This window comes from Pongo abelii, chromosome 3, assembly GCF_028885655.2.
Source record: "Pongo abelii isolate AG06213 chromosome 3, NHGRI_mPonAbe1-v2.0_pri, whole genome shotgun sequence".
Classification (NCBI taxonomy): domain Eukaryota; kingdom Metazoa; phylum Chordata; class Mammalia; order Primates; family Hominidae; genus Pongo; species Pongo abelii.
The window spans coordinates 140,801,038-140,816,234 of NC_071988.2; the positions used below are offsets into that span (position 1 = coordinate 140,801,038).

Below are 15,197 nucleotides of genomic sequence, written 5' to 3' on the forward strand. Positions count from 1 at the left end.
CATGTGAAGATGATCAAATAGGAAAACCAGAACTCTCTTAATCTATAGTTTTTTTAACTGAATAATGCAGTTGATTACTCTAAAATTCTAAATCCTACCATATTGCAGAAATAATAATAGCAAAAGAAAAAAATCATTTATTAAATTTTTACTAAGTATAAGGAATTTCTAAATTGTCCCATGTAAAATGTCCATGACTTTATGTGATAGATACTGTAATCACCATTTTACAGATGAGAAAACAGAGTTTAAAAGACTTGTCTAATAGCATACTATGGTAAAGGCTACAGCCAGGAACATACGGACACTCAAGGGATTTTGAGAGAGAATTTAAATTTATTTGCTTTGGCAAAACAGTTTCTCATTTGATACCTAATTATAATTTCAATGCAAATGTTTGCTTAGAAGCAATTGCAATAGGTTAGCTAGATTAGCTTAAACCTGCTATCTACAACCTTTAGCTTTCTCTCTTTTTTTTTTTTTCAAACAAGGTCTGGTCTTGCCCAGGCTGGAGTGCGGTGGCTTGATCATGGATTACTGCAACCTCTACTTCCTGGACTCAAGCAATCTTCCCACCCCATCCTTTGGAGTAGCTGAGATTATAGGTGCATGCCACTCACCTGGCTAATTTTTGGGTTTTTTGTTTTTGTTTTTGTTTTTTTGGTAGAGGCAGAGTTTTGCTAGCTGGCCTAGGCTGGTCTCAAACTCCTGGGCTCAAACGATCCACCCACCTTGGCCTCCCAAAGTGGTATGATTTACAACCTTAAACTTTCAATCCTATGATCAGGCACCAAAATGTATAACCTATTTCAATCTTATAAAATACAATTCCTCCCACAAATAGCCACCACCTTTGCATATTCAAGCGACTGTTCATTTGAATTCTAAACTCATGCCAAACCTTTAAGGCATTCTGCAGTTAATCTCCAAGCTACCATTTATTCATTCATTCAATGAATATTGAGTGCTTACCATATGCCAGATACAATTCCAACTGCTGAAGATACAAAGCCCAAGCCATTATAGGATTCATAGTTTAGTAGGAAAAAGAGATATCACATAAATAGATGCAACCTCTACCTCCTGGACTCAAGCAGTCTTCCCACCCCAGCCTTCAGAGTAGCTGGGATTACAGGTGCTAGTAAAACTGTTGAGGATGCCATTTCAACCTTTAGAATTGTACATAACATAAACTTTTGCTAGATAGATAGATAGATAGATAGATAGATAGATAGATAGATAGATAGAATAATGTTGACATGTTCTTAGTGAAAAAACTGAGTTGTCACTCAGCAGCAATTATTTCCTTTGTTAGTAAGTTATGTATGAATTTTAATTGGGCTCATGACCACCTAGAATAGAAGCTACACTTCCCAAACTTTCTTGAGTTATGTACGGCTGTATGGCTAAGTTCTGCCCAATGGGATGTAAACAGAAGTATGAACAATATCAGACATGTTCTGAAAAGAAGACAGTGTTCCCTTCTCACTTTTTCTTTCTTTTTCCTGCTGGTTGAAATATATGCATACTGACTGGAGCTGGGGCAGCCAATTAGGCCCAAGGGGTCTGCATTTTAGGGATAGTGGAGCAAAAAGTTAGAGGGTAACTGAGCCCTTGATAATTATGTCAGTCATGCAAACCCTCAATTACTTACCTCTAGACTAAGCTTACCTGTGACAGAAACATCTTCCGTCTTTTTACAGTTCTGTTTTGGGGGGATTTCTGTCACTCCCATTTGACTTTTATCTTAACTAATACAAAAATATAAAGAAAATGAAGCAGAGTAAGGGACTAGAGAGTGGCACAGTGTGATATTTTAGACAAGGTGATAATTATCAGGGAAGGATTTTATGAGGGATTGTTATCTCAGCAGAGTCCTGAATGCATGACTGTGCCATGTGAGCAGAGTTTGGAAAGTATGGAAGGGGGAAATAGTAAAAGGAATACAGTATCTATTATCATTTTGGAAACCAAAATTAACATAATGATTATCTGTTGAGGACACCATTTCAACCAGGGAAAGGGGGAAATAGTAAAAGGAAAAGGCCAGAGGTGAGAACATGTTTTTGTGTCCAGGGACCATCAAGGAGGCCAAACCTTTTGACAGGCAAACCTTTCAAATCTTGTCATGCCTGCAAATGAAAATCCTTGACCCTAGACATTGTAGAGACTGGTCAACTTTGCAGGGACTGGTCTCTGTAGGCCCTTCAAAAAGCATGACCCAGTTATGAGTCTCAGGTTTTACCCAGCTTCGTGGCTCGTCCTCTGATGGTGCATTTCAAAATGCTTCCTGAGTTCACTATTCAAATATTACATACTTTTCTGAACCTAGCATGAGTTCTCACTCCAGCTTAAGAACTGGCTCTATTGATGCACCCCACATTACTTCCTTTCTTCTTGAGTCTACATAGATATTACTGCCTATATTGTTCATTTTAATTATGAAAAATCTATCATTCTGTTCTGATTCATGCATGTGTCTCTCGCCACCTCAATTAACATGTAACATAAGAGCTAGATGTTTAAAAGTGTTTAAAATCCCTTTTGGCTACTATCTGTTCAACAGAAAGTGCTCACTAAAAACTTTCTGCATGTCCAATGAACGTTTCATTTAACCATCTCACAAACTAGAAACACAATGGAGAGAGCCTAATCTTTCCCTGTTCCTCCCTTTCGCCAGGAAGATATGAGTAGCTAAAGTATTTGGTGCTATATATAGCCAGTTGATGTCAGCTGAATGCCAGTCTCTTCAGAAAAGCTCAGTCCCCAGTTTGAGTCAGAGTAGGGACCATGCTGTCCCAGGTTCAAGGATAAAAACCATCAGGCTGAAGTGCCATCCATAGTCCATCTCCAGAGTCTTCCTCCACAAACTGGGATTCATCCCCGCTGAAAAAGCACAATCTAACAGCAAGGTGAGTATGTTGTTTCCTAAAATGTTTTATTAGTCAGTTGTCCAAGGAGATTCAGAGTTGTGACTCATAAATGGGCATTCTCTGCTTTAAAGGGCAGCTGTTGCCAATATTAAAATGCTACCACCAGAGAATTCTGGTTAGTCTAGTGTCTTCTTCATTCTTACGGTTTGCTGGAGTTGATGGAGTGTGATGCTGGTACAAATGAAGGCCAGTGAGGAGGCAATGATAGACTAAAATACCGTGGAGAAAAGAGAGGGAGGGGAAAGGAGACCAGCAATTTCATTGTTTCTCACTGCCTGATGATCATTGTATTAATGTCCAGACTGGGTCTCTGTTCACTGTGACATTGCCTGTCAATGAATAACATACTCTGTCACCAGATAAGGAATGCATATTGAAGTCTTTCAGTAGCAAGTGATAATAACTTTTTAATAAAGAACAAAGATGTTGTCTTTCAAAACAGTGATTATGAGACACTCCAAATGAGTTCTTCACATTGCCTCAATAATGTCCCTTTGTTTTTAACAGCGAACAAAAAAACCATGCTATCACATAATACTATGGTGAAGCAGAGAAAACAGCAAGCAACAGCCATCATGAAGGAAGTCCATGGAAATGGTATCAATAAAAATCCTTCGTAGCATTAATATAGCACAGCATGAATGTGGCTCCATCCTGACATTGTTCAATATTCCCTAGTTTACTTCCTTTAGATTCTTGCTGTTCTGTCATAACAAACCTGGAGCTCTAGGGGGTGTAGAAAAGCCTATGGTAACTAATCTTTTTGTAGTCATCCTTTCTCATTTGGAAGCTATTTTCAGAGGAACAACTGCTGTAAAAGGCATGAAGCAATCTGACAGCTGATGTACATTCTGCTTGGCCTGCCTTCCACATTATAAGTTAAGATCACTCTCGATTCTTTTTTTTTTTTCTGGACAAGTCTCATACAATCTTGTCTTCATTGTCCATCCCACATGGTTTAGCTTGATTTCTTTTACCTTACATTGTATAAATCACTCAAAATAAGTTCTATCATCTTTTTTATCAAGCTGTTAAGTTGGAATTCATATTTATTGCTTATTATTTAACTCCATTTCTATTGCTTATTTATTTAACCCTTCATATTTGTTAATTGATTTACTAACATATTTTGTGTGCAAGGTCTACTTTTATTTGTAACTTCTGAGAAAATATAAAGTTATTGTAGTCTCAAAGCATATGACTCAAAAAAATTTTAATATATATTACATGCAAAGTAATATTTCACTCTCTCCTTTTCTTTAAATTCTAGCAAATAACTTGAGAAAGCAATGCTTTATAACTTGCATTTTGATTCTTAGAAAGGAAATTCAACTTTGTTTATAAGCAAGGTATAGCATCAATTTTAAAAGTTAAGAAAAAATATTCAGGTCCTCTTAGGAGCTGATTTGAGCCATTCCAGATATATTTGTGGAATTTTCAGAATGCCTCCTTATTTCTCCTGTATTGACAAGGAATGCAGCCTTTCACCACTACAATATTGAGACCTAGAAGCTTGAGACCTGGAAAGAGTATTGAGCATAATGTTTTCATATTACACCTTCCATAAAGCAAGAGGAACAGAATCAAAGACTTTTAGATGCTCCCCACACAATGTAGTCACAACTAAGAGGTCCTGTTGTTGTTTTCTATTTTCTGCAATACAAAACCACTGTACTGGATTCAACTTGGTTCTCATGTTTTACTGTAATGTCAAATTAGTTTGGAATAAAATGAGAATAATTCTGAATCAGATACCAGAACTGAATTCATACCAATCCAAAGTTCCAAAATTCATGCCTCATTTAAAATTTCATGCATCTTTGTGTTTCCAGCTTCAAGTAGTTTACTTGAAATTATTTTATAGCTTTTCTGATCAATGTGGCAAAAATCAGATGATCACTGGAGTTTGTGACAAAATTGTTTACCTTAAAATAGACCTTTTATGTTATTATTTTCTAATGACATCCTAATCATAAAACAGTCAGTCCATTTAATGTATTCCAGCCTAAGTCATGTGTTGGAGTCTACTCTGTTAGCTCTGACATAGATCTATAAGGGTAAGAAGTTTTTTTTTGTTTTTTTAAATAAACATAACTATTGTTTTTATGAAAAATATTTGGGAGAAAACACAAAATTATATATCAAAGTGGGGGAAACCCTCAAAACCACTATCTCAACACCAGTAAAACCTAGCCAAGTCAAGTCAGCTGAAGCCCTCCCTCCCATGTCACTGGATGAGTACCAGCTCCCTTAAGAGGAGTCACATGCTCTGTCTTTGTTGGAATGTCAAGTATTTCAGATAACGTGGGGATAATCAGACTCTTTCCAAGCTCATCCCAGATGAAATAACTTCAGTACTTTATGAAACAGCTCAAATATTTTTCTTCTCTTATTTCCTCTGACATTTTATATGGAACTTTACTATTTGTTTACAGCATGATGTTTAGAGATCTGGAGCTAGGGGAGTATAATTTTTTCTTAGGATGCATAATAAAATGGACTTCAGAGAAACTTTTTTGGGAATGATCCTCCAAACTTTCAAACATTTTACAGGAGTAAAAATCTGGATAATTTAAGATAAAACATGCAACTGCTTTGATCTTAATTGTAAGACTAAATAAATCAAATTTTGACTGGATTGTCCTTTATAAAGATAAATTGAAAAGGATGTTCCAGTGGAAATCCCCTTCTCCTGCCTTCTCTCCTTTCCCCTTGTGCATCAGAATTTTTTTTCAGCATCATAACTCATTTAATTTTTATTACTACTTACCAAAAACATTTAGCTTGGAGGAGTATAAAATGTGACAATGAGTTGGCTAAATCACTTGTTGTCCTTTTAACGTGAGATGGAAATTCAATCCCATTCTTGTAGGGGAAAGAGATTGCAGCCGGTGAGTCTTTAAGATAAATCACTAGAAAAATATAAGAACCAGAAATGGAGAGTTTTACATCAGAGCCCTCACTCCATCAGAAGGAGTGATAACCTCAAAGAATTATTGAAAAATTCTCTTCGTATAGATTATAATGCTAACTGCATAGAATGAGTAAGAGGTGGACAACTCCCAGCCTCCGCTAATCACAACCACAAATTGTTGCTCATTTTGAATCCATTATGATTTGGTTTCAAATTATGTACTAGAAGCAAATATACCACACTCCCAACAAATGACTAATAAAAAGCATCCCAAACATGAAGGCTGCCTGCTTTTAGATTTACCTTCCTCATTATATCACAGTTATGATTACCATCATCATCACCTTGGCAGGAAGCAGAGCTAATGGTAAAGCTGTCCTGGTTACTCTTGTGAGACAAACCTCTGTGCTTTATATAAAAGTATCTCAGCCACAATTGTTACCATCTAACAAGGGCTATTGTAAAAGGCAAAAAATAATTTGCCATTATCTGTGCATGAATTAGTTGTGGAGACAAGAAAAGATGGCCTCACAGTCCCCACCCATGAGCCCTGTGCAATTTACCCCTAAATCTGTACATATTTTCCAGTATTAATCATATTTTTCTCTTGTTCAGTACCTCATGTGAAACTTGAAGTCTGAATGAAGAGAGAGAGGTAGGAAAGGATAAAAGGATAGGAAGTATTAAACTGATAAAGAGATGGGGCAATCAGAATGAAATAAGGAGAGGCACTCTAGAGAAACTGGCATCTGTTTAGAAATGCTGGGGGAAAGGAATTGGAATTTTAAAAACCATAAGAAGAACTGGGAGTATGATGTTCCCTGACTTTAAGCATGGATATTGCTGACAGTTTAGAATAAGAGCTTCATAAATAGAGAAGACCACAGTGCCTCCTAAGTAAGCTTCAGTCACCTTACAGTCCTCTCACCTGGGTTCCAGGAGGGCTTTTTTTGGTATGTTTTTTGTTTGTTTTTTTCTCCTCATGACTGGGCAACAGCTTTCCCCAGCACACAGAAGAGAACTGGGCAGGTTGTTTTTTTAACTTCAGGAAGAGAGCTTAGCTTTGTGGTCTAAAAACAGGAAGCCCAGGTTCTAAATGGAGTGCTGTTGTTAATGTGGTACCAGGGGTCCTGGGTTCCAGACTAGACATCAGATTTCACACAGAAAATGAGGAAGGGTGGATTTGCTGATACATCTAATTATAAAATTCCATAATTCTAATTTACTGAGCTATGTGCAGAAACCAAACATCAATGTGTTTGAGTTCCTCCATCAGTAACAAAGGAAATGATAATATTGACATAAATTGCAAGGACTCCTTTAAAAAGTACAAAGTCTAGAATTTCAGATGAAAGATTACATGAAAACTGCTTTTACTTCTCTTGTAGGAGCGTACCTTAAACTGTAACTAATCAAATCTTTAAAATCAAAATGAAGATGCCAAAAAGGCCTTTCATACCTCCTATCAAATATATAAAGTTTATAGAAGAACTTAATGATTCAGTGTACAAGTTTGGTAATTTTCTGTGGTTTGTTTTAATTTTCACATTAGCATTCTCATAGCCCCAGGAAAAATAAGAGCTAGAAAGGTTTGCATGTTTTATTTTGAAAACTGGTGTGCAGTCATATCTTGTAAATTCATAAGTTTTCTGAGCATCTAACCTCTAATAAGGCACTCCAGAAAACAAGTACAAGAGAACTAGGCTAAATTGTATTTTACACTGAAGCTGAAATTGCAGAGTTCAATTCTAGCTATATTATTCCATCATCCTAACTTTCTTTGAAGGCTTTTTCACTCAAATATGTTTTAGACATACATCCTATAAACAGAACTAGATTATTCTGTTTGTATAATTCAATACATTGGTAATGTCATTTTTTGAATGTTTATAGATTTATAGTTTTTAAATAATATTTTTATTAATGACAATTTTGAAAACTTTATAAAATAGCCTTAGAACTCAAATCAAGACAAAGACATATAAAATAAGAAAATAAAGAATCACAGATGGTATTCAAAATCAACTTTTTTATTTAGAGATAATTATCACAGAAGTTTTTATCAATTGGAGTTTTAAGGCATTATCCAAAGTCACAGTCTGGACTATGATCTTACATGTTATATGTAATATGTACATACATGTTACTTTATAGAAGAACATATTTTATGGACTATTATTCAATTACATAGGCCAACTGTCCAGGGACAGGAGGAAGAGTTCTGTGCAAATGCAGGTAATCAATAAGCCCACCCTAAAGCAAATAAGCTTCAGCTAGCTACCCTCTAGTAATTGCAGTTGCCAATCATGGTAGAACAGTTTTAAAAGGTCTTTTGCCGTACTACAATTATTTGTAAGTGAGTGTCTTTGCAAACTATGGATTAGATTAACTCATCTAACTGAAGTTCTGGATCAGTATAAATGACACCAATAAGAAAGTACACCTAGCCATATTATTTTTTTTCTTTCTTTCTTTTTTTTTTTTTTTTTGAGATGGAGTCTCGCTCTGTTGCCCAGGTTGGAGTGCAGTGGTGCAATCTCCGCTTACTGCAACCTCCGCTTCCTGAGTTCAAGTGATTCTTCTGCCTCAGCCTCCTGAGTAGCGGGAATTACAGGTGCCTGCCACTACGCTCGGCTAATTTTTGTATTTTTTAAGTAGAGACAGGGTTTTGCCATGTTGGCAGGGCTGATCTTGAACTCCTGACCTCAGGTGATCCACCTGCCTCAGCCTCCCAAAGTGCTGGGATTACAGGCGTGAGCCACCATGCCCGGCCTTATTTTTAATAGATGATCTAATGCCACAAAGACAACTTTCTAAGCCATAAAGGCAAGGATATGTATTCTAAATAAAAGATATCATTTATCAAGCATCAAGATTAAACACACCATTAAGAACCTGTGCAAGAGTTTGCAGTGAAGGGCAGGCAACAGCTGAAATTGGAATCTGTGTGCTCAGCTGACAGCGTTCTTGACTCTGAAAGTTTAAGTAATGAGAGTGATCATGCATTAGGTTCCTTAACTCACAAATGGTTCTGAAACCCTTGCTCCAGTGACATCATAAATTTAACTATTAGAAGGGAAGGGAAGAAAACCTTGGAAAATTTTGTTTGTGTGTTTTATTTGTTTATGCAAAATATCCCTGACACTGATGGATGTGTCCATTAGTATGCTATTATATATTTAACAATTGGTTCTTGAATGGGGCAGCAGAAGGGATGTTTTGATTTGTAGAATTTGCAAATTTCTGTGGTATAAATGCTTCCACCATGGCCGAATTCAAGCTACCACCATGGAAGCACTAAATGCAGAGTTGGAAAGAGATATGCAGTAGTAGAACATTACATATTTTCCCCATACAGTTACAATGGATATAAATAACCTCAAGAGCGTAACGTCTCTTCTATCTTTTATAATCTAAATGGAACTTGCTATTTTGAATCCAGAATCAAAAAGTTGAAGTATCGCATCCCCATCACACTGTCTAGTATGTTGAGGGATATCATAGACACATTAAAAAGTAAACTTGCTCATCCTTCCATGGTCCAAACACATAGTGACAGAGACTCCAAACACTTGCAAATAAGCAAGGGTGAATATTCCCTGTAGAACTCAGCAAAGCTGACGAGCAAATCCGGGGAAATTGTTGTAAAATACCCTCATGTACTCTGCTCTGTTTTTCTTATGCCTTTTCCATAGGCTATTTCTACCATTCCTGGGGACTGTGAAGTACAGCATTTTGTTATGTTTTGTTTGGGGATACTAGAGAGCCAGACAGAGCTGTTCTGCATTGCATTAGGAAGAGGTATAAAAATTTTTGAACATTTTTAATAATAGACTTTGTTTTTTAGAGTTTTAGATTTGCAGGAAAGTGAGGGAGAAAGTACAATGAGTTGCTATATAAACTTCTTCCCTGCTGCTGTTTCCTCTATTATTAGCATCTTGCATCAGTGTGTATTTGTAACAACTGATGAACCAATATTGATAACTGTCACACTCCATTTTGTGCTGCTATAACAGAATACCTGAGACTGGGTAGTTTATACTGAAAGACATTGACTCATGGTTCCAGAGGCCAGGTAGTCCAATATCAAGGTGCCAGCATCAAGGGAGGGTCTTTTTCCTGAGTCATCACATGGCAGAGGACAAGAGAGAAAAGGGGGCTGAATTCATCTTTTTATAAGGTCACAAATCCCACCCATGAGGGTGGGGTACTCATGGCTTAATTACCTTTTAAAGGTCTGAGCTCTTAATACTGTTACAATGGCAATTAAATTTCTTTCTTTCTTTTTTCGAGATGGAGTCTTGCTCTGTCGCCCAGGCTGGAGTGCAGTGGCCTGATCTTGGCTCACTGCAACCTCTGCCTCCCGGGTTCAAGCGATTCTCCTGCCTCAGCCTCCCGAGTAGCTGGGATTACAGGCGCACACCACCACACACGGCTAATTTTTGTATTTTTAGTAGAGATGTGGTTTCACCACATTGGCCAGGCTGGTCTCGAATTCCTGACCTCATGATCTGCCCACCTGGGCCTCCCAAAGTGCTGGGATTATAGGTGTGAGCCACCGTGCCTGGCCTGGCAATTAAATTTCAACATGAGCTTTGGAAGGAACAGACATTCAAACCATAGCATTAACTAAAGTCCATAGTTTACATTAGGATTCACTCTTTGTGTTATGCACTTCTATGGGCTTTCACAAATGCAGTGGCGTATATCTGCCATTACAGCATCACACAGGATAGTTTCTCGGCCCTAAAAATCCTCTATGCTCCACTTATTCATCCCTCTCTCTACCTCCTTCCAAGTCCCTGGCAACTACTGATCTTTATGCTACCTTCTAGTTTTGTCTTTTCCAGAATGTCAAATAGCTGGAATCATACAGTAAGTAGATTTTTCCGACTAGCTTCTTTTACTTAGAAATATACATGTAAGAATACTTCATGTCTTTTCATGGCTTGATAGCTCTTAATTAAATTTTTTATTTTGAGTTTTTTAAGATAATCATCGTTTCACATGCAGTTGTTAAGATATAATATAGGGCTATCCCATGTGACCTTTCCCAGTGGTAACATCGGGCAACACTATAGTACAATATCACAACCAGAATATTGACATTGATACAGTCAAGAGACATAATATTTCCATTCCCATAAGGGTCCCTCATGTTGCCTTTTCATAGCCATACCCACTTCTCTCTAGGCCCCATCTCTCCTTAAACCCTGACCAATCACTATTCTGCTCTCCATTTCTATAATTTTTCTGTAATTTCAAGAATGATATACAAATGGAATCATACAGCATGTAACCTTTTGGGAATGGCTTTTTCATTCAGTGTAATTCTCTAGAGATTCACCCAGGTCTTGTTCTCAATGATTTGTTCCCTTTTGTTTCTGAATACCATGCTGTGGATGTACCACAGTGTTTTTAATAGTTTACCCATTGAAGTACATCTGGGTTGTTTTCAATTTTTGATTATCAAGAAGGAAGATGCTATGAACATTTGTGTATATGATTTTTCAAGAACACAAGCTTTCATTTCACTGGGATAAATGTCCAGTATTGCTGGGTAGTTCTGCATTCAGTTTATAACAGAATTTATTAAACTGTTTTCTAGAGTGTCTGTACCATTTTACATCTTCAGCAGCTATGTACGAGTGACCCAGTTTCTCCACATCCTCACCAGCAAATGGTGCTGTCATCATTTTTCATTATAGACATTCTGATAGGTGTATAGTGATATATCGTTGTGATTTTAATTTGCATTTCCCTAGTGACTGATGATGTTTACCATCTTTTCAAATGCTTATTTGCCATCTGTATATCTTCTTCAGTTCAAATGCCTCTTCATGTTTTGGCCCACATTCTAATTGGATTATTTGCTTTTTTAATAGTGAATTTTGATAGTTCTGTATTTATGCTAGACTGTTTTCAAGGTTACATGTTTTGAAAATATTGTTTCCCATTCTGTAGCTTGTCTTTTCATCCTCTTAGTAGGGTCTGTCTCAGAGCAAAAGTTTTTAATTTTGGTGATGTCCAGTTTATCAATTATTCCTTTTATGGATTGTGATTTTGGTGTTGTTTAGCAACTCTTTGCCTAGCCCTAGGTCCCAAAGATATACTAAAGTGATTTTTCTTCCTTAGCCCATTAACATGGTGAATCTTTGCCTAGCTCTAGATCTCAAAGATATAGTAATGTGATTTTTCTTCCTTAGCCTATTAACTTAGTGAATTACATTGATTGATCTTTGAATAGTGAAACAGCCTTGCCTCCCTGGATTAAACCCCACTGGCTCATGATATAAAATTCTTTTTATATATTGCTTAATTATATTTGCTAATAATATGTTAAGGATTTTGCTTCTATGTGTATGTGGGATATTGTTTTGTAATTTTTGTAACTTTTTCTGTGTATGTGTGTGTGGTTTTTTTTTTTTTTTTTGTAACTTTTTCTGTGTATGTGTGTGTGGTTTTTTTTTTTTTTTTTTTTTTTTGAGATAGGGTCTCACTCTGTCACACACATTGGAGTGCAGTGGCCTGATCTCGGCTCACTGCAGCCACCTCCCAGGCTCAACTGATCCTTCCACCTCAGCCTCCCAAGTAGCTGGGACCAACGCACCACCACGCCCAGCTAAATTTGTGTGTGTGTGTGTGTGTGTGTGTGTGTGTTTGGTAGAGACATGGTTTCACCATGTTGCTCAGGCTGGGCTTGAACTCTTGAGCTCAAGCAATCCACCTGCCTCAGGCCTCCCAAAGTGCTAGGATTACAGGCGTGAGCCACCCCGCGTGGCCTGTCTGTGTGTGTCATCTTTCTCTGGCTTTGGTATCAGAGTATTATTACCTTAATGAAATGAACTAGGAAGAACTCTCTTCTATTTTGGGGCAGAGATTATGTGGCATTGGTGATAATAGTTCTTTAAATATTTGGCAGAATTCTCCAGTGAAATCATTTAAGTCTGAAGCCTTTTGGGGGGTGAGGAGATTTTTAGACTATAAATTGAATTGCCTGAATAGTTATATAATTAATCAAGTACTCATTTCATGTTGGGTGAACTGAGGTAATTTGTGCTTTTTGAGGAACCGGTCAATTTTTTCTAAGTGCTCAAGTTTATGTGAATTTATATGTAGAATTGTTTGTAGTATTAATATTCTTATTATCTGTTTGCTATCTGTAGTGTCTGTAATGATATCTCTTATTTTGTTCCTAATATTGTTAATTTGTGTCTTCTCTATCTTTTCTATGTTAATCTTACTAGAGATTTATCAATTTTACTGATCTTTTAAAAACCAGCTCCATACTTCATTGATTTTCTCTATTGTTTTTCTGTTTTTTATTTCATTGGTTTCTGCTCTTATCTTTATTATTTCTTTCCTTCTGCTTGCTTTGGGTTTGTTTTGTTCATCTTTTTTTTACATTTTTTGGGGTAGACATTTAGTTTATTGATTTGATACTTTTTTCTTTTTTAACTGTGCATTTAGTGCTATAAATATTCCTCTCAGCACTGTGTTAACTGTTTCCCATAAATTTTGATATGCTGTATTTTCATATTCATTTAGTTCACTGAATTTTTCATTTCCTTTGAGACTTCCTTTTTGTCCCATGAACTATTTAGAAGTATGTTGATTAGTTTCCAAGTGTTTGGAGATTTTCCTGTTATCATTCTGTTACTAATTTCTAGTTTGGTTTTATTGTGCTCAGTGCTAACACTCTGAATAATTTAATAATTTTAATTTGTTGAGGTTTATTTTATAGCCCAGGATATGATCTTGATATATATTCCATTGGCACTTGAAAGAAATGTGTGTTCTATTGTTGTTGAATAAAATATAAATGTCAATTAAGTCCTGTTGGTTGCTAATATTGTAGAATTTTGTATTCTTACTGCTCTTCTGCCTAGTTGTTCTATCATCTGTTGAGATGGGGGGATTGAAGTTTCCAACTATAATTGTAAATCTGTCTATTTCTCCTTTTAGTTCTACATTTTTTACTTTAAATATTTTGTAGCTCTGTTTTTGGTGCATATACATTTGGGATTTCTAGGTAATCTTTGTGGATTTGCACTTTAATCATTATATAATGCCCTTCTTTGTCTCTGGTAATTTTTGTTGCTCTGATTTTATCTGATATTAACATCAGATAATATTTGGTTGATATTGCTTGATATGTGTTTTTCCAATCTGTTACTTTCACTTGCTTATAATGTTATTATAGGCAGTGAGTTTCATGTAGGCAGCATAGTTCAACAAACCACAGTTGGTTCACTTTTAATCCAATCTGACATCAATTGATGTATTTAGATTATTTACATTTAATTTATTAATGTATTAGATCTTAAGTATGTAATTTTATTTTTAGTTTTCTGTTTGTCATCTCTGTTTTACATTCCTGTTTTCTTTTTTCTGCCTTCCTGGAGATTACTTCAGAGTTTCATTTTGGTATAGTGTTTTCAAATGTATCTGTTCATATAGCTTTCAGGAGTTGCTCTAAGTATTGTATTATATATGCATAACTTATCACAGTCTACTGATGTTGTCATTTTACCAGTGCAAGTATAGAAAATTTATCTACTTTTGGCCAGGCACAGTGGCTCATGCCTGTAATCCCAGCACTTTGGGAGACCGAGGTGGGTGGATCACTTGAGGTCAGGAGTTCAAGACCAGCCTGGCCAACATGGAGACACCCCGTGTCTACTAAAAATACAAAAATTGGCTGGGCGTAGTGGTGGCAGGCACCTGTAATCCCAGCTACTTGGGAGGCTGAGGCAGGAGAATCACTTGAACCTGGGAGGCGAAGGTTGCAGTGAGCCAAGATCGGGTCACTGCACTCCAGCCTGGGTGACAGAGTAAGACTCTGCCTCAAAAAAAAAAAAAAAAAAAAAAAAAAAATCTACTTTGATGTCTTTTTATCCTCTCCTGTTTACAAAATAATTGTCTTAAGCATTTCTTCTACATACATTTACATCAGTCAGTGTTATAATTTTGGCTTCTGCAATAAAATATAATTTAGAAAGCTCAAGAGGAGAAGGGAAGCCTATTGTATATACCTATATTTCTGCTTACTATATACCTTCTTTATCTCTGATGTTCCAGGCTTCCTTCTTTTATTGTTTCCTTTCTGTTTTAAAAAAACTTCATTTAGCCATTCTTTTAGGGTAGGCTTTCAGGCAACAAATTCTCTTAAGTTTTCCTTCATCTGAGAATGTCTCAAGTTCCCCTTTATTTCTTGCAGGATATTTTTCACTGAGTATGGGATTCTGGGTTGACAATTCTTTTCTTGCAGCACCTAGAAAAATATGGTACAACTTCCTTTTGGCCTCCATGGTTTCTGATGAGAAATCCACTATTATTCTAGTTATTTT

At 36.4% G+C, this 15,197-nt stretch overlaps 1 protein-coding gene across 2 annotated transcripts in view; it reads left to right on the top strand.

Moving 5' to 3' along the window:
- Window positions 1-491: 491 nt before the first annotated feature.
- Window positions 492-15,197, top strand: part of MYOZ2 (myozenin 2) — a 54,158-nt gene continuing 39,452 nt past the window's right edge. Inside the window, exons 1-3 of one of the 2 annotated variants that reach the window (XM_054553302.1) lie at window positions 492-605; window positions 2,681-2,912; window positions 3,441-3,530. In XM_054553302.1, coding sequence (XP_054409277.1) covers window positions 3,455-3,530 — 76 coding nt within the window. In that variant the 5' untranslated portion in view covers window positions 492-605; window positions 2,681-2,912; window positions 3,441-3,454. 2 annotated transcript variants of the gene reach the window in all.